Source organism: Peromyscus maniculatus, chromosome 3 (genome assembly GCF_049852395.1).
Source record: "Peromyscus maniculatus bairdii isolate BWxNUB_F1_BW_parent chromosome 3, HU_Pman_BW_mat_3.1, whole genome shotgun sequence".
NCBI classification, from domain to species: Eukaryota; Metazoa; Chordata; class Mammalia; order Rodentia; family Cricetidae; genus Peromyscus; species Peromyscus maniculatus.
The window spans coordinates 160064143-160083686 of NC_134854.1; the positions used below are offsets into that span (position 1 = coordinate 160064143).

Sequence of the window (19544 nt, forward strand, 5' to 3'; positions counted from 1 at the left end):
TGTAGGAGGTGTAACTCTGGTGTGTGGAGGGCAGGGTTGGCATAAATCCTAAAGCAAAGCTTGCTGTAAAGTTAGTTAAATTGGTTTGTGGAATATTAATAACACTCATCACTTTATGAAGCTACTGTATATTCTGTATGCATTTTCTCACCTAAATCTCCTCTCAATGTTGTGATGACCCATCTTATCTGCTTAAAAATCAAGGAAATGGAGGCTCTGAGAGGTTAGATGACTGACCCCAGGCTCCTAAGTCAGTGTTAGCAGGAGTGCTGAACTCAGGTGCCCTGGAATCTCCAAGGGCTGCATCTTTACATTAAACCATTGTGTCCTTATGTCCATTTCCCCCAGAACCACTCCCAAAATATCCAGGCTCATTCTGTATCATCATAAAGCAGTTAGACTGAAAAGAAGCTCCAACATCACCCGATCCAAATTTTGTCTTCACAGGTAATTGCAAGAACCACTTTCGGGTTGCTGGCAATTTTAAGTAAGGCTGCAGCCTCATTTTACAAAGTCAGTCTATCCACGGGTTATGGAGAAACAAACACCAAAGAGAGAAGCTGGAAGTAAGGCAGAGAGTTAGTAAAACTAGCAAGTTACTGCATAAATGGAAAATTCCTAGGAGAGGAAGTGTTACTTCCAACTGATTTGTTTGAAGATTGTGACTTGGGCCTGGTTTTGGGGACACAGATAAAGAAGCAGAGGCTGTGAGAAAATGGTCTCAAAGATGTCAACCTCCTGTTCTGGTCTCCCACTTGCTACTGCTTTCCCCTCCCCCATCTAGTGGCCTTGGCTGCCGCCGTGCATAGGTGTCCATGGGGTTACATCAGAGCAAAACAGAAGCCCTACTGCAATAACTGGGAAACGACACCTACCAGGGATGGCCTAGGTTCAGATTAAACTCCTCCATCTTTTAGCATCATCCTGAGAATGGTGGGTAAGGTGGGAGAGTTGCCACAGCCCAGTATCCTCCTCCTTTGTTATAGGAACTGGGACAGAGATGTTAAAAAACAAACAAAAACAAAAACCATCACATAGATGCAGAGCTACAGACTTGAGCACAGCCAGGTCTAGCCTTCAGTGAGTGCTTCTATTTCTGTTACGTTCCAACCTGTCTTTCCTCAGTGTTACCTAGTGCAGGTTCCTTCCCAGCTCCATGAGAGCCCCCGCAGGCCTCAGCTCTTGGTGAGACACTGTTTTCTTCCATACCTTCATAGACTCAAATGCCAAGCACTACCAGCTCAGGGGGCCACACCTGTAATGTTAACACTTAGGAAGGGGGATGGGGTGGGAATCCAGAAAACTGCAACTTTTTATGACATCCTGGACTACATACCAAAATTCCTTCTCATCAAAACACGGGCAACACGGGTCCAAGCCCTTAATGACTAGATTATTGACAGGGGCTTTCCTTTGGGTCCTCTACCTTCTATGATTCATCTATTTCTTACAAGTTGAGAAAATTACCATCAACATTTCCAATTAGTTTTTTCTCTAAGATATATGCATATATTCACAAAGTGAAGGAATGGGTGTGTCCCCAGAGGTCTTTTTAGCATTGGGAACAGATTTTATGTAAAAACACACTATTCTTTCCTTACCACTCCACTGGCTTGTATAGACTTTATGTATTTTGTCTTAGAAATGACAGCTGAAGTGATAATGGGATAACACGTGAGAAGGAAGCTATTGTAAAATATATTAATGGGTTTTCCACGTAGATTTTTGTCTTTATAACTCATTATTCAATTCAGCTCAGGAATTTTCAGGACAAAGAAGGAGATAAAGTTAATAATGTTTTAGAAAATGCTCTGAACAGCAAAGCTGGCAAGAATCAGTGCTCAAATCACACACATCCCACTAAACACAGATAAAGCTGGAACAGTAAGAGAACTTGGGAAAGAAAAATACAGTGATCTGTTGCCTAAGACAACCCCATCCATCATAAATACCTGCCCAATGATTTTTCAAGACTGCATATTTAATATTCCTTAATACTAACATTTGCTGATATCTGATTGTGAATTGCATTTGGGTTTTGTAGAGCAAACTATTTCTCCTCTGGTCTTACATCAACATAGAAGTTTCTGTGACCCTAAAAGATGTAAACAGTTTGCTCTACTAACAAGCAAGAGTTCAGTTTTGTAGTAGACACCTTCTGAATGTCCTCCAGTGCAGTGTGGACAAAATCTACCTGGAGGTTGTGCCACAAGGAAAACACATGGAGGGCTCAGAACCTACTGGAGACTCCCTGACTACCCTTCAGATGATAATTATCGCTGGTGCTTGTGATCAACCAGCTCTAAACTGAGACCTTATCATCCTCCCCTGAGGTTCATGATGGCTTCAGGGACTCATGGGTCCACGTTGATACTTAAAGACATTACAAAGGTAAGAGATGAGGTGATTCAACAGAACAAGAAAGGATACAGAGACCCCAGCTCTCTCTAGGCACATCACTCTTCAAGAAGGCACAATGTGGTCAGCCATCTGGAAGCTTTGCAAGCACTGACCCTTTGGACTTCCAAAGAGCCTTCATTATGTATGCATGATAGATCAAATTACTGGCTGCATTAGCTATTTATCTACTTAAAATACCATGGCTCAGACAACTTAAGAAAGGAAAGGTTTCTTCTGCAATGGTCACAATTTGAAGGTATAATAATTATGGCAGAGATGTTAAGGCAACAGGAGCTTGATGCAGCTGAATATATGCCTCTGTGGTCAGGAAGAAGAGAAAGGTGAATAATGCTAGTCCAGGACCAAAGCCTGAGGAATGATGCTGTCATTTTCAGAGTGGATCTTCCCACTTCATTTAACTGCCAGAGGCAGAGGGTAATGTAATACAAACAGTTCCTCAGAGGCATGTCTCAAGGTGAATTTCCTGGGTGATTCTGGATTCTGTCAAGTTGACTGTTAACACTATCATACTGGTCATTGGTGACTAACCTTCAAATGACAGAGATTGAGGAAATATGTAACACTAATCTTACCAGATGTTTTCAGCAACCAGCTCCTACATCACAGAGACTCAGGACTGGCAACTTAAGAGAGAGCGTTTATTTCAGCTCACAGTTTAAGGTTACAGTCCATCATTATGAAGTCCCAGCATTGGGAGCCTGAGCAACTGGTCTCATTGCATGCACACTAAAGAAGCAGAGAGGAAGGATGAGGGTGTGTTCATGCTCAGCCCACCCTCTACATCTTAGACAGTTCAGGATCTCTCTTCCCATGGAATGGACCCACCCACAGTCAGTGATTCTTTCTGTCTTGATTAAACATAAATCAAAATATGCCCAGGAGCCCTTTTATCTTCCAAAGTGATTTTATATTCTGTCAAGCTGACAATAAACACTAACAATCACACCATGTAAAATATGGTCTATGCACGTTGTGGGGATGGTAGGCTTGTGAAATGTTCATAATTATAAATATGTTTTAAAGGATAATAGATCAAGTGTTAAAGAATGCCAGGAGTTGATGTGAGAACTCTCTGAATTAGTTCTGAAATTCTATGAAAATAAAATAATTTCAAGGTAAAAATTTTAAGTCTTATCAAGTAATGTTTATATTTTGCCTAATAGAGAATCTTGGGAAAATTAGAACTCATGATAAATGTCTGTGCTAAATATGTGATATTAATTTTCTACACAAATTTAATTAAATTTTTATTTTTACCTTTGTAGACAATGCCTCTCCACGGTAGTAAAGAAATACAACTTCCACATCAAACACCTCTTGAAAAACCAGGTATTGGCTTCCACAGCTTTAGCAATCTATTCAATGAACATTTATTAAGCATTTCCTATTTTTTTTAAAAACTTTGCAAGTTTGTTAAAGAACTGAGATGAATAAAGCAGAGTCTACATCTCAAGAAGATTTTCATCCACCATAGGAATATAGATAAGATGACGGTTATAAGCAGCAAAATGCTGTAGATGCTACGAAAAAGCCATATGCACACTAGAAACACACAAAAAGGATGACAAACATCACACATTTCAACTGTTCATTGCCACATTAGTGTGTTTCCTGATCAGAGGAGAATGGTGGAAAGTAGGGAAAACATTCAGCAAAGTAAAAAACAGAAACAAAAACAATGAACTGAGAAACAAGTTGGTGTGATTGGGAAACTATATTAAACTTTGGGAAACTTCAATTAGGTTCAAGGTGAAAGGCTGGCAAGAGTTATGTAGATACTATTGGCTCTCATATAACCAGCCTAATGATTTTTTGATTTATCAGCTCATGGCAGAAGCTATTGTTCACAGTAGTACAATGACTGATGGGTGATTAGAGAAGCATCCCATTAGCCCAAAGTGATAATGAAGGCTTGGTCCCCCCAGTCACACTGCAAGATGGAGCTGAGGTGAAATGTGAAATTTGCATGATTAGGTGAAAGACTCAGTAAACCTAAAATAACTGCAGATAGATTTCCAGGCTGCAGCTGACTGTGTGGGGAGATCAATCCCAGAGTATAGCGATGAGAGGAGAGGATGGCTCAGCAGGAGAGAATGATGGATTCAGTCCAAGGCTACTAAAATCTGGCCACCTGCTGAGCCTCCAGGTTGTGATCTCCATTAGACACATTATTTCTGAGAGCTGCTCTTATGGAAGGGCTGGTATTTCAAAAGTAAGACACCATACCACCTTTCTCAAAGCCCTGTAAATCAGAGTGTAACTTTGAGCAGATGAGGACTTCTTTTCTCATGAATCAGTGGGATCAAGAGGTCCACAGAAAGATGAAGCTCTCAGGTGACTGACTATTCCTAATCAGAATGAGCATGGTCTTGATGTGGATGCATAACTTATATATAAATATAAATTCTATACAAATAATTAACAATATGGTGATGAGCAGACAATTGTGCACCTCATTTTCCTCCCTGAAGTCTGGTACTCTCCTTATTGCAATTGTCTTTCTTGGGCCTGTCTTGAACTTGGAAATATAAATGTAAAGATATGGAGTATGAGTGAATGAAAATGGCACTGTTTTTAAAATTGTTCTACTTATTCTTCTCTCATACAATACTTTCCAGCTGCAGCCTCTCCCCCTTCCCCTCTGCCCAGTTCCCTCCCCACCTTCCCTCTCCCCAGATCCACTGCTCTTCTGTTTCCCTTCAGAAAAACAGCAGGCTTCCCAGGCCTATCAACTTAATATAGCACAATAAGACGCAATAACACAAACCCTCCTATTAAGGCTAGAGGAGGCAATCCAGAAGAAGGAAAGAGGTCCTAAGAGCTCCCAAAAGAGTCAGAGACACCTCCATTCCCACAGTTATCTTATGAAAGTGTCTTAAGTGAGGCCTGGGAGGTATCTCAGTAGATCAGATGCTTCCTATGCATATTAAGATCAGAGTTCAGATCCCCAGCATCCAGGTAAAAGGTTGGATATGGTGGCACATGTTTGTAACCCCAGATCTGGCATGGCAGAAACAAGAAGATCCTGAGGGCTCACTAGCCAGGCAACCCAGCTAATGCAGTGAGCTCCAGATTCTATGAGAGACCCTGTCTCAAAATATACAGCACAGAAAGACGTAGGGAGACACCCAGCATCAACTTCTGGCTTCATGGGTGTGTGTACAGGAGTCTGCACACACATGATCCTCTCTCTCTCTCTCTCTCTCTCTCTCTCAGACACACACACAACCATATATACACACATATGTAGACACACACACACATATATATATATATATATATATATATATATATATATATATATATATACACACACACACATGTACAAAGTTTTATAAGTTGTTCTCTTTTAAACTTGATTTCTTCAATCCCATTATAATCTTTCTTTCCGGTAGAATTTAAAATTTTCCAAGACTTCAATCATGTATGCAGCAACACTTCTGAGGGTTAATAATCTGATTAGAACTGACTCCACTTGGTTGAACCTCTTAGTACTGTTCCTGTGTTGTACGCATCTCCTTTCCACATACACATGCTCAGATTTTTGAGGCTCTGTACCATTTCTGGCTTTCCAAATTTAGAAACTTGATGGCATTCCTCAAATAGGAAGCCATCCATATGTTCACTTTGAAAGAAACCATTGGCTACTGTTAATTTTTCCAATATGACTAAAATATTGGCAAAACATCAAAGAAACACTGTCTTCACATTGTCACCAGCAAAGCACAGCCATTGCTTGCAAGTAGATTAGTTTATAAATAGGCCACAGTGCCCGCATTCTTCCAGATGAACTCAATCCCAAACAAAGAGCTTTCTCTTAGATTTAATTTTTAAAGTTATGTGCATATGTGTATGTTTTTTCTGGCTATGTGCACATGAGTGTAGATGCCCGTGGAGGACAGAAGAGGGCACCTGACTTCCTAGTGCTGCAGTTCCAAGTGGTTGTAAGCCACCTGACGTGGATGTTGGGAACTAAACTTGGGTCCCCTGGACCAGTACATGTTTTTAACCACTGAGCCATCTCTTCAGACTCATAAAAAGCTTGTTAGATGAGCTTTTGAAGTGGAACATCCAGAACAACGTGTGGGCAGACCACAGCATCACCATTTCCAAGTGATGTACCTGCTTACTAACAAGTGACTAAAGTAACATCGCATCAAGGTCCCAGTGTCACACCACCTGCTTCTTTGACAGGTAACATTTCATTAATGTCCCAAACAGCATCGATTTGAAAAATAATGTTTTCACCGTCTCTTACAAGTTTGGGTTATTATGTATGATTTGAAAACAAGACAACAAACCCTCATCTAGATAAACATCATCAATACTTCTGAATAATGTGGGTAATTCGAACCAACAAGTGTTTGTTCCTTGAAGTCATTATTTCAACAAATTTAGACATTATTTATTTAAGATTGGATGCCCTGGCTTGTGGCTTAGGTGGCTAATTGTGCAGATAGGTTATATGGAACTTTTCCATTGAACACTTTCTTCCTAAATTCCATTCTATGAATATTTTGAATTGTCAGGAGTATAACTTTAAATACATTCTGTATCCTGTATTCATCATTAAATTTTGAGAGATATTAAAAATAAAAAGTTTCCCCAAAGGTATTACTGAATGCTTATTTGATGCAAATAATTGCACATTTTGCTCACTGGATAAAGAGAGGTGGTGAGTGGCCTTCTGTAAAGTAGCTGAAGACCTGGGTTGCAATTGGACACATTTACATAAAAAATTCCTAGAGTGGAGTTTTTTCATCCCAACACTATAAAAATCATATCTTACCCTAGCTGAAAGAATTGACTTCTGGTTCAAAATTACTGCTTACTGGGACACTTCAATACTTTGCTAAGTCCCTACTAAAATGTCAGTCAGGACTTTTGGAGGTAAGCAATCCCAATAATGTAACAGAGAATCTAATTACAGAGCACATCACTAAGATTGCATGAAATCAACTCATGCTTTGAAATGTGGCTTGACTCCACGCAATGTCTACCTAGTCTAGAAAGGGCTCAGAGCCCTTTTTCCTAGTCCTTCCACCATCTGGCCCATGATCCAGAGGCTGAAGCAAGTCAATAATCAAAGAAATATTGTACCTTTTGTATTCACCTAAATGGCTCAGGACAAATAAGGACTTACACCTCACACATGCTCCTTCTCTAAAACTATAAACCACCAGAGAGGAAGAAAACTTAAAACAGAAATACAAAGAATGAGTACAGGATATAACAATACATGTTATTTTTTTAGAAGTGAGGCCCTCTTAGTCACAGCAAATATACTGGTAAATGTTCACAATGTCCAATTTCAACATAATTTAAACAGAGTTATAGTCAGGTTGGAATTCAGAAATAGAACTCCTAGCTTCTGAGAGATATTTCTGTCAACTCTATTACTGTGGAGTGATTTTACCTAGACTTCCTAATTCATATTCCTCAATGCTAGAGTAGAGATAATAAAATGTAATATAATGATATCTTTAAAAATGAGTGAAAATGACCCATGTAATATGCTTAGCAAAGGGCAGTGATTGGAAGAACATCTTCACAGGAGGATGAGTCAGGCCTTACCATTATCGTACTACTATTGCAGCCACTATTTTTATTACTATCACTAGAGAGGAGGATTATAGAGAATCCAGAATAGAGTCATCAAACCAGTTATAATCACAATGAGACATAATAAAAGGTTCAGGAAAAGAGTAAAAACTTCATAAGAAGAAAATAAAAAGAAAAACATGTCTTGAGGATGAGTGAGGATGTCAGAAATAGAGAAGCTTCAGAAAGAAAATTGGGTCACAGGAAATAATGCACAATTACAAAAATCAAGCCTTCTTTAGCAGAAATGCAGGCCAGGCTGAAACAACTAAAAGTCAGAGCTATTATGTAAAGAACACTTACCCCCAGACTGAAGAAACACAAAAAGAAGTCACGATCTCTGTCTTTGAAGTGGATGAGAGTTCACAGCCAAGAAGCTGGAATTCTAGTACAGCAAAAGTACCAGAGAATTTTCTGGAAAGAAGCAAGCAACATTGCTCTCTGGGATTTAGCAATATGTTGTGTATCGCAGGAAGAACATGTAGTAATGTATATACAGAGCACAGGCTAGTTATTATGGACACTGGCTAAGGACCACGTATGGCTGGCATTGTAGGCTCTGCTTGGGCCCTTTTACTTTGTCCTGTTCAGAAGGCATGCCCTTCATACCAACAAGATGGCTCAACTTGTCTTCTAAAGTCTGATATCCTGAGGCTGACCCTGTCAACCCACATGGTGAAAGGAGAGAGAACCCATGCTGTGCTCAGACCTTCCATTCTTGCTATGGAACACACACACACACACACACACACACACCATACACCAAAATTAATAATTTTTAAAACTTTTTAAAGAAATGTCCTTTGGTGAAAAGTATTTGTTTTTTTCTCTTTGTCATCACCAAAGTATGCATGCAATAGTAATGACAGATCTCTGTGTCCATTGAATTTTTTGTATATTAATGAAATCAAAGCACACATACTTATATATACATATATTTGTATATAAATATTCATCTTGCTCCATGTGGTGGCTATATGTTCATTTTTAAGTGCTCAGTGATATTCCATTAGAAAAATGAACCTGTTTATCTGCTATACCATTGGCAGACATTTGAGAAAAGACCAATAATTTTTCTAGGCTATATGTACATTTCACAACATAAGAGAGCTCCTCTTTTTTATCAAAATGTGATATAGTCCAACGTCAGCTATATGTTGTGATGTTTGCTGTTAATTTTTATTTCTTATTAACAAATTCATGATTATTTACTTTTTAATAAATGTAATAATCATCTTCAATATTTTATAACATACACATTGTAACCCACCTGGTGTAGGTGCTGGCGACCAAACTCAGGTATTTTGCAAAAGCAGGGTGTGTCTTAACCATGAAGCTGTCTATCCAACCCTTCAGTTTTTGCTTAAAATCCACTTTACAATTTTATATTTTATGATTTTTATACTATTAATTGAAGATTGGCTTCCACAGCTTTGCCAACTTTATCTCAGTTTTTTTAGGATTATTTACAGTTTTCTGCCTTGTAATTCTATGTTCCATTTCAAATTACTCTTTTGTGTATAGAGTGGTAATTCTTGAATTTTTTTAATTCTTTGACATCTTCATAATTGCATACAACAAATTTAATTTATTTCAGGCCCTATTAACTTGTCTCATCCCTCCTTTCTCTCACACCTAACCCCATTTCATCTTCCCAAGAAACCTCTCATACTTCAATGTCTTGTCTTTTGTTCTGACTTGGTCGGTGTGTGAGACCCACTGAGATTAAAACAGGTCACCTGCATAAGCATGGATGTGAGGTTAGTTACGGAGTGCAGCAAATTATTAATGACTACACCACTGAAGGAACTGAACTCCGCTCACACCCCAGCACCTTTCACTGTCCATGGTTCCTCTGTGAGGGGCGGATCTTCAGAACACACAGCTCCCCAGTGCTTCTTTGTCCCTTCAAGTGCACAGCAAGTTGTTCATTTATTTAAAAATCATTTGCTCTCCTCACTTGCAGGAGCTTGATATCAATTTTAAAAATTACTAGCCACGAGTTTGCAGATTGGGTTCTAGATTGCCTGTCCTGCTCTGTCTTTATTTTATTTCTTTTTATTTTATATACATGGGTGTTTTGCCTACATGTGTGTATATGCATCATGTTAGTACATTGTACCTGTGGAAGCCAGAAGAGGATTTCAGATCTCCTGGAACTGGAGTTACAGATGGTTGTGAGCCACATGTGGGTGCAGGGAACCAAACCCAGGTCCTCTAGAAGAACAGCCAGTGTTCTTTTCTGCTGAGACACCTCTCTAGCAGATCTTTATGTCAAGTTGGTAGCTATTTAATCCCAGTGTTTTATAGAAAGTGTTGATACCTCATGATAGCAATTCTGCCGTATTGTTATTCTTATCATGTGTCTTTCTTAGGCACCTTGCTAACAATATTGTTGAACCTATTGATGTATTTTGGGAGAACTGGTGTATCATCCCTAGCATAACTAATATCCAGGTCATTTCATAGTTTGACTTCACTAATTTGTATAAACAATGAGCTGCATTAGCTTGTATTTCTGTGAGGATCTTAATTCTTTTTAATTGAATGCTAGACAGCATGTGTAGAGCAACATTAGATATTGAGGTAAATTCTATTGAGGTCTGAAAATTGTTAGCTTTCTACTGCAATGCTGTTAGTGTGTGGGACAGATGCAATCCATCAAGATATTGGTACTGAGGGTTGTCTCCTCACTTCCTCTTCCTTCTGCAATCCTCTCCCTTTGTTTATTACTAAGTGGTTAATTCTTTGGCTCTAGGGCCAAGAGAATTGTCTGTTGTAAGAGTCAAGTACAGCCTCAAGTAGACTTTGTACCTGAGCTTTAGATCGAAGGTCTGTCTTTCCTAGGCACCATAGGTAAATCCCTCCTTGTATCTAGACATAGTCTTCTGAAGCAGAAGATCTTGTTTCAAGAGCCTGACCTAGAGTTGGCATCCTATAAGATCCTGGAGTCAAGGTAGGGCTTCCCCTGTGCAAAGTGGTTTAATGTTGACTCTTCATTCACTAACAGATGACAGTTAACTGTGCCCTACCTATTTCTAATTTTACTTACTAATTCTTAAAAGCAAAGGCTTGTAACTACACCTGGGAAACAACTGATTCCTGTCTCTATGTCCAGGAATCCAGGGCTTTTAATCTCATGGAAAGAGTCCACAGAGATGAGCAGGATTTTGTGCCTGTTCTGGACATTCCTGATCACCCATACACCTGTGCCTCAAGGGCCTTCAGTTCCAAAAGGGCATGATAGTCAAGCCCAGTCATGAAAAATTTCTCTTAAATGTTTCTGTCTTCTGATCCACTTGAATGTACCCTCTCCTACTCTATACCAAAGTATAAATATTTGATGAGCCTGTGTCTCCTGTTAGTCTTTGTGATTATTTTCACTTGGTTACCTTATGATCTTGCATCTCTGTAGAGGTCATAACAATTTATAACATTGTATGTTACATGGCACTTTTTACAATTGGCCAAATATTCTATATTTCAAGCCAAAGTTCTTCAGAGAAAATATCCATCTTTTCAGAGAAAAAAAAAAAAAACGGAAAGGAGAGCACCCTAAACTCTCACTGTGTCTCTGAATTCCTGAATTGAGTTTGATCCTTTCAGACATCATGTTTAAACAGACACTCTTTCAGGTTTCTGTGGAATCTGGAATTGGGTAAAGGCAGCTGTTTAAGGGCAGCTTGCCTTGTCTCTGTCGCCACTAAAGAAGCCCAAGCTGCTTGATTTTCTTTCATTTGTGTGGTGTTCCACTCTCTTTTACAGGACGATCTGGAGGAGAAACATTGGTCAGCCTTGTTGCCCAGTGCTCCAAACCCTTTCCAGGTATGTTTATTATCCAAAGTTCCAGAATGCTGAGCCAGGAAGGCCTGTGACACATCAAATACCTTCGAAGAAAAATCCAGACTTTGTCTCACAGAACATAGCATCACATAACTGTGATTTTATTAACTCAAAGGATCAGAGTCATGAGGAAATTGACCAGTCAAAACTCTGGCGGATTGCTGGATTCCTCCGTATACTCCCCTGATGGTTTGTGTCTGCAAGTGGAGGAGTTCCTTCCTCCTGGGGCTACCTACTCAATTCTGAAGCCAATACTTTTGAGAAAGTTCTCTTGTCATATTGATCCAAAATCCATCTTCCTTTATACGTGAATACAGGACTTTCATAGCATTTGGCTACTTAAAACAAGTTTTATACAGAACTACTGTGTTTGTGTGTCCATGATGTGTGTGTGTGTGCGCATGTGTGCATTCATGTGCATATATTTGTGTGCATGTATGTACATGTGTTTGTGTGCACACATATATGTGTATGAATGTGTGCATGAGTGTATGTGTGTGTGCTATACACACATGTTCGTGTATGGTTGGAAAGTGTGTCTGCTTTGGGTTTGCTTCTGCCTAAGTTCACAATAGTAACAACCTCTGAAATAGTTGCTTTTCACAAACTGTAACTGGTAATTTGACAAAAAAAAAAAAAAAAACAGCTGAAGGCAGAAGATTTGCTGTGGTTCATGGTTTGAGGGGCTACTGTCCACTCTAATAGCAGGCATGGCAGCTTCAGCTCCTGATGGTGCGGGGTAAGTGACCAGAACTCTTCACCTCTTCACATAGCCTAAAACAGAAAGAAGAGTATTGGGATGGAAGAAACGCAAACCTGTAGCCTGTAAGCCCTGCCACCAAGCGCTTCTAGCAGCTAAGCCCCACTTCTGAATAGGTCTACAACCCCCCTTAAGAGTACCACCAGTTAGAGGACCATGTCTATAAACACATGAACCTGTAGAGGCATCTCACAGCCAAACCACATTGACCTGGAATTCTTAACACAGATGCTGTATAAACAATATAGGCTAATATCTTCAGGTTTGTATAACAAGAGATGTGGCCATCATTTTTCCAGATAAAAGCTGTGCACAGGAAGCAGAATTCTTAGAAGTTCTCTATCAGGCTTGGCTTCTCCTGCCCTTTACAGGTTATTAGCCACTCAGTGTCCTCTGTCCATTCTGGGTCTTAGCTCCAAATCATCCCTTCCCCCATTCCATCCAACTGTCTGAGGTTTCATCTATCAGCACCTGTCAGAATGTGAGCTAGAAACATTAAGTCCTCATGTCAGAACCCAAATCCAGGCTGATCATTCCCTCAGGCTACTGAAGGACCAGTGTTTGAACAGAACCTCAGACTGGAAGATCCCGCTAGCTGTCTGTCACCTGGAGAGCTAATCAATCTTTATTATGTGCTAAGCTGTGAATCCACTCTCTTCTGAGCATGCAGGGTTTATGTGCATGTGTGTAGAGTATTTGTGTTTCTTTGTTTGTTTGTTTGAGACAGGGTTTCTCTGTGTTGCTTTGGTGCCTGTCCTGGATCTCACTCTGTAGACCAGGCTGGCCTCGAACTCACAGAGATCGACCTGGCTCTGGCTCCCGAGTGCTGGGATTAAAGGCATGTGCCACCACCGCTGGCTGACTATTTGTGTTTCTTAACCTGACAATTGCAAGAACCCTGCTCTACTTCTCTTGGGTAGCTCCTGATATATATCCAAAAAATACCTAAATCAAATGGCACTCATAAAAAATCTCATGGTGTCTGAATTTCTGCTAAGCTTAAAGCGCTCTCTCTCTCTCTCTCTCTCTCTCTCTCTCTCTCTCTCTCTCTCTCTCTCCTGTGTGTGTAAGTGCATGTTAATGCACTTGTATGTGTGTGTTTGATATGAGTTATGTGAGGTCACTCTCATATATATGGGAACCTGTGAAGGCCAAAAGTCAACACAGGGCATCACCCTTAAAGACACATTGCACAACTGTTACAGAGTAAACTAGCTCCCACATTCCCAGAGACCCAAGACAACTCAGAATTTTCACTTTAATTGGTAATATATATGCATTTTTTAGAATATACATTAACTGGCTCTTCCTAGCACACAAATGAGAAAACACCACTTTAAGTGTCCCACTCACACAATCTAATGACATTCAATCCTCACCTTGTTAGATTTCTGTGCATATTAGGCTAGGTCTGATTTCTTTTATAATCCAAAACATATGTGAATGGCTCAAAATTAAACATTAGAATTTTATCATTCACACATTTTTATGGTTTTTCTCCTTTAATCTTAATAGCAACCTTCTAGTCAGTTACTATTGTTCCTACTGTAGAGAAGACATTGTGTAGGCATATGGAAGTTAATATTTAAATGAAGATTGTGCATAGAACATGAAACCTTATCACAGAGCTGTGCTGACCTCAGTGGTTGTGTTAACATTCTATTAACAGAAGAATGATCTTCTATGTGGTGATCCAGTTCTTGAAGTTCAGTCTTAAACATGATATTACAAACTACAACCCAGTATTGATGATAGGCACAGAAAATGCAACCTTAACTTTCTAGCTATTAGGGGAGTGAGCCTTTTGGTTTATTTTATTAACCAAGTAGAATTCTGGTACCCACATCGTTATGTCCACCTGTGATGAGTCACATACTAATGAAGCAGCTGACTTCCCCACAGGGATTACTCATAGATGTTTCTTCTCCATGCTATAATGAACAGCTGCATATTTTTAATCTGTGAAAGACTTAAAACAAATCTTAACTAAACATCACCCTCTTATATTTACTCATTAGTCAGGTCTGTTGATGTCTGTGGAATGTCTATTTTTTTCCCTGTGGTATTCATTATTTATTTGCCCTAAGTTTCCTTTCAGTGTTTATAAAAATGTCTTAAATCATAATAGGAAGGCTTTAAGAACTGGTTTTCTTTTCCACTAAAGAGGTGGAATGGTGTCCTATTAGTGTAAAAACTTGTGAATGTAAAATTTAATTGGTATTTTCTTAAGAAAATATCCCAGAATAAGCAGGTTTATATATTTTTATGTTGAGTCCTTATCTTTGTCTCACTTACCATCCTATTTTATCCCTCCTCCTTTATCTCATCCTTTTTTTCTTCCATATCTCATTTTATTTTATATAGTGAGATTTAAGTAAGTTTGTAAAGCAGTTATGTGAAATGGAGACTGTTATGGGATATTCCTTTACACTGTGTGAAGATGTGTCACTGTGATTGGTTTTTAAAAAAAAGGTTGAATGTCCAATAGCTAGGCAAAAAGAGGTTAGGCAGGACTTTTGGGGACAGAGAGGACTTGGAAGAGTTGCTAGCCTGATGCAGAGGAAGCAGGACATTCGGGAGAGGTAAAAGCCATGAGTCACCCACATGACAGCACATAGATTAATAGAAATTGGTTAATTTAAGTTATAATAGCTAGTGAGACAAGCCTAAGGTAAGAACAAGCTTTCATAATTAATAATAAGTCTCCATGTCATTACTTGAGAGCTGGCAGTAGAGAAAAACTCTACATATGGCGTCTAACATGGTGGCTCGAATATTCAAACATAGGGCCTGAGAAAGCTAAGAAAAGTTCTGGACAAGGAGCTGGATGTAGCAGCTTCCTAGTTCTGCACTCTCTCAGGTAGGCTGGTACTTGGCAGCATTCAGAAGTGTGGCCACCAGCTGCTGCCTGCGGGCTGGAACCAGCCACCAGCACCATGGGCCAGTGCCATACGCTAAGCTGAATCATGTGACAACTATTATGGCAGTTTTAGATTTGTCTCACACAGTCAGAGAACACTGAAGATGTTTAGGAAAGCCATGTCCAGACACATAAAACCTCTAAGAAGGTACAGTATGTTTAAAAAAATGTGCTCAGATGCTGAAGAAAGAAAAGAAAATGGGTATGGACAGTCATAACAAAAATAAAAACCACCTTCCATTCTGCTCCTTCCTCATGAGAAAGAGGTCAACTGAAGACAAATTTTAATAAATGGTGATATGTGATCTTGTCATCTACAGCCACATGTGAATAATATTATTGAAGAAGTTAAAAATATATGCAGTGTTCTGGGGTGTGTTGAAACCAAACAAGTTTCAGATGCAGTAAAAGAACTAAATCTACTTCTGAAGAGACAACTGCAGGTAAATATATTCAATTGTTACAATATGATTAAATCTGCACACAACAATCATTTAAAGAGAATGAAATGTTTTTATTACTGGAAATCACATCTGTGTGCACATGTATGTTTGTATGTGCACACACAGTATAAGTCAGTTATTGATGAGTACAGGATGCTCAATTACGTTTTATCAAAGAAATTCAATTAAATTAAAAAGAAGTTTCTAAGATTCTGACACTTGGGAAATTTGTGACTTATGTCAAAATGTCTAAATGTGGAGCCCACTAATGTCTCAGAGGATGCGCTGCAGTGTTCTAGTAGGTGTGTGTACAGGCTGATGATGGTGGTCTCATGCATAGGTACAGAGCTGTCTGGCTTTTCCACCAGGAGGCTCTAGAGTGTGTCTGTTTTCTCACTGAATGTGAAGGAGACACTGATACTGTGAGCTCTGGGTGAATTCTCTGAGTACTATACCCTGTATCATTTACTACTTTGAAAGGTTTGGAAAAATAGAGTATTATGCAAGATTTTTAATCTGTGGAAAAGGGAAATATCAAAAAAAGAGAAATATCCAGTGTGAGTGCTGATCATAAACAATATTTCTGAAATCCATTTACCACATGTCTGTTACTCTAGCAAACGACCAAGCAGAAATGTAACAATCATGGCAATATAAAAATAATATTAAAAATAATAGTAACAAAAGCAACATGATATTTCCCTCCAGATCATACTGAGATCCCATTCGTATTAACACATCCAGGGTATCATGTTCACTCTATACAGATTCATTGACAATAAGGTTTAATTTATAAAAGAATCATAAAGAAACCAATGAAAATGATTATGTACAGCAATATAATAACATACTATAACACACAACACAATTGCCAGCATCATTATTCTGACTTTTTTGAGGCCATTAAGTCAAATATGGTAACAAGCACAAATACTCCAAAACCATGACAGCTAATTTTGCAACTCAGATGTTACCAAGTGACTGATATGTACCCAGCAAATACTGTGTGGATGCAGGGGATAAAGGGGACATTCTGGCCCTGGGTAGTAAGGAGTTGGACAGGAAGGGCTTTCATTTACTACTCAGAATGATATTCAACTTAAAATTTATGAATTGTTTATTTCTTCAATTTTCTACTTAATACATTCAGAATGGGTTTGACCACAGCCTGCTTGGACCACATGACAGAGGAACTATTACAATTAACACTTGATAAATATTACTCATTTTATATAATTTTCTTCTACTTCAACTCTTTCTCGTTGCAATGTCATGAATTAGATATTAGCATGATCATTTTATTATTCAAATTGGTTGCACATGGTATTTAGGACAGAGGACTAATACATGAATACATGAATTCTTTATCTGCATGGAAAAGAACAACAAAGATGATATTACTTTTAAATACATTAGTCTAGAAATTCTCAAAAGATTGATCTCAAATGTACCTAATTATTTTATTGGCTATGTAAGTAATTATGCTGGCTGCTTACTGTTGCTGACACCAGAGTGACTAGGCAAAGTCAGTAATTGAATGCACAGCTATGTCTTGTTTTAATCAGAAGTTGTTTTGTGATTAAACAATGGAAACAAATAACTTATTTGCATTCTGTGAACAGCAATGGTGACAATCCTAAGATGTCCTAGACACAGATCACCAAATGTACTAAAAATAAACATCAGCTAAAAACTAAAGCATGTAAGCATTAAAAAGAGCCATGTTTAAGATAATCAATAATCCCCAAATTTAATGTTAAAGAGTGATTTTTGTTCTGAGTTTTCCTTTGTGAAGACAACTGTTCCTTTACTTTCCCATTTATTGAGTCACTTTCCTGTGTCTGTGGCGGAGTGTGTGACAAATTATAGTAGGGAAGAGTCATCACAGGGGACCATCATCACAGACGACCATCATCGCAGGGGACCATCATCACAGGGGTCCATCACACAGGGGACCATCATCATTGCAGGGAACTTGAGGCATCAGGAGCTGGAAGTAGCTGGCATGTTGCCTTTGAAGTCAGGAATAAGAGAGCAATGAACACATGTTGCTGCTCAGCTCCCTCTCTCCATTTACATAGTTCAGAATCCCAGTCAGGGAATGGTACCATCTGAAGTAGGAGTTCTCATTTCAGTTAATGCAACCTAGGTAGTCCCTGTGCTCAAAGGCTAAAATAACCTATATAATCCCTCAAAGAGTTACCCATGGGCTTGTCTCCTAAGTGAATCTAATCTCTTAGATTGTGTCAAGTAAATAGCACTAACCATAACACCACTAGACAGAAGCAAATGAAATAATTATGTAGTCTATAAGCCTTATTTTGTATAGATACTAAGATCTATAGTCTTCACATGTGACAATAAGGTGAGAAATATGATGGACCTACATTTAATTTGATTATATTGTTCTTTTCTGTGTCAGGACAAAATCTAATAATACTGTTGTCTTGAAAAGCACACCATCCATATATTCTGAAAATAAATACTTCTACAAACTTGATACTTCACTTCCACTAAATGATATCAAGTCAGAATGCCAAACCAGTGAGAATTAGCTCCCAGTGAATAATTCATGTCTTTTTGGTTATCACTCTTTGGAGACATTGCAAGCATTTAGAACTGATAACAAAACATGATCCTGTAGTGTTGCAAATGTGATCAGGATCCAAGCTCTCCTATTTCCTATCTGAATCAGATTGTGGGAAATTCATTAACCTCTCTGGTTTTCAATGGTGGAACTTCAATCAGAACCATTGTTAACACCCAGAGGTGATGAGGATAATTTTTGCGGTAGCTTTGAGTCTTCCTCCCAAGGTCAGCATGGAGGCTTTACATCATACAAGCCCCATCCCTGACCCCATCATCTCATGGCCATTAATTAGTAGCTTTATGACAAACATGGACCTTTGTCACAGCAGAATGGATATGGAAGTATTGACAGGTGTCTTCTCTGTGGAGACCATTAGGCTGGATTTAAATTTTTTTGATGACTATGCACTTCACATGATATTAAATTTCTCTAAGGAATACAGTGTCTTATCTCCCAAGGAGTCATTTCCTAAAACCCCTAAAAATCAACAGTAAAATTTTTCTCCAGGACACCCAACTTCTCAGTAAATCTGAAGCTAAAAGAATCCTTTATGGAAAAAATTGGCTATTTCCTGGGAATGCCATGAGTAATTATGCTCAAGCAAAGCTTATCTTTATGCGTTATAGTCCTTGTGTGTTTATGCACTAAATGTGTGATTTTTTTTCTTTGCAACTGAACTCATATCACATATTTTCATGAACTCATATCACATATTTTCATGAAGGAAATTATTTGAGTGGACAGAAACACGGAAGGTTGAGAATTGAGAGTTTTAATTTATTTAATAATAGGTAGTTCAATCAACTCTGGCACAACCCCAAGATCCTAATTATTTTTTACAGACTTTAAAGTTCATTGTTCCATGCTGTATGCACTGATCCTGCCTATCACTTTTCCATCCTGTCTTATTTGTGAGCCGACATATAGAATAATACTGGCACAGAATACTAAATGCATTTTGTATGA

General features: G+C 38.7%; 1 protein-coding gene across 5 annotated transcripts in view; it reads left to right on the forward strand.

The window, feature by feature from the left end:
* Window positions 1–19544, forward strand: part of Pik3c2g (phosphatidylinositol-4-phosphate 3-kinase catalytic subunit type 2 gamma) — a 352621-nt gene that overhangs the window by 72688 nt on the left and 260389 nt on the right. For all 5 annotated transcript variants that reach the window (XM_006976490.4, XM_015995399.3, XM_076568126.1 and 2 more), the window contains 3 exons: window positions 3687–3750; window positions 11788–11847; window positions 15866–15988. In XM_006976490.4, the coding sequence (XP_006976552.1) occupies window positions 3687–3750; window positions 11788–11847; window positions 15866–15988 (247 nt within the window). The remainder of the gene's footprint in view (window positions 1–3686; window positions 3751–11787; window positions 11848–15865; window positions 15989–19544) is intronic.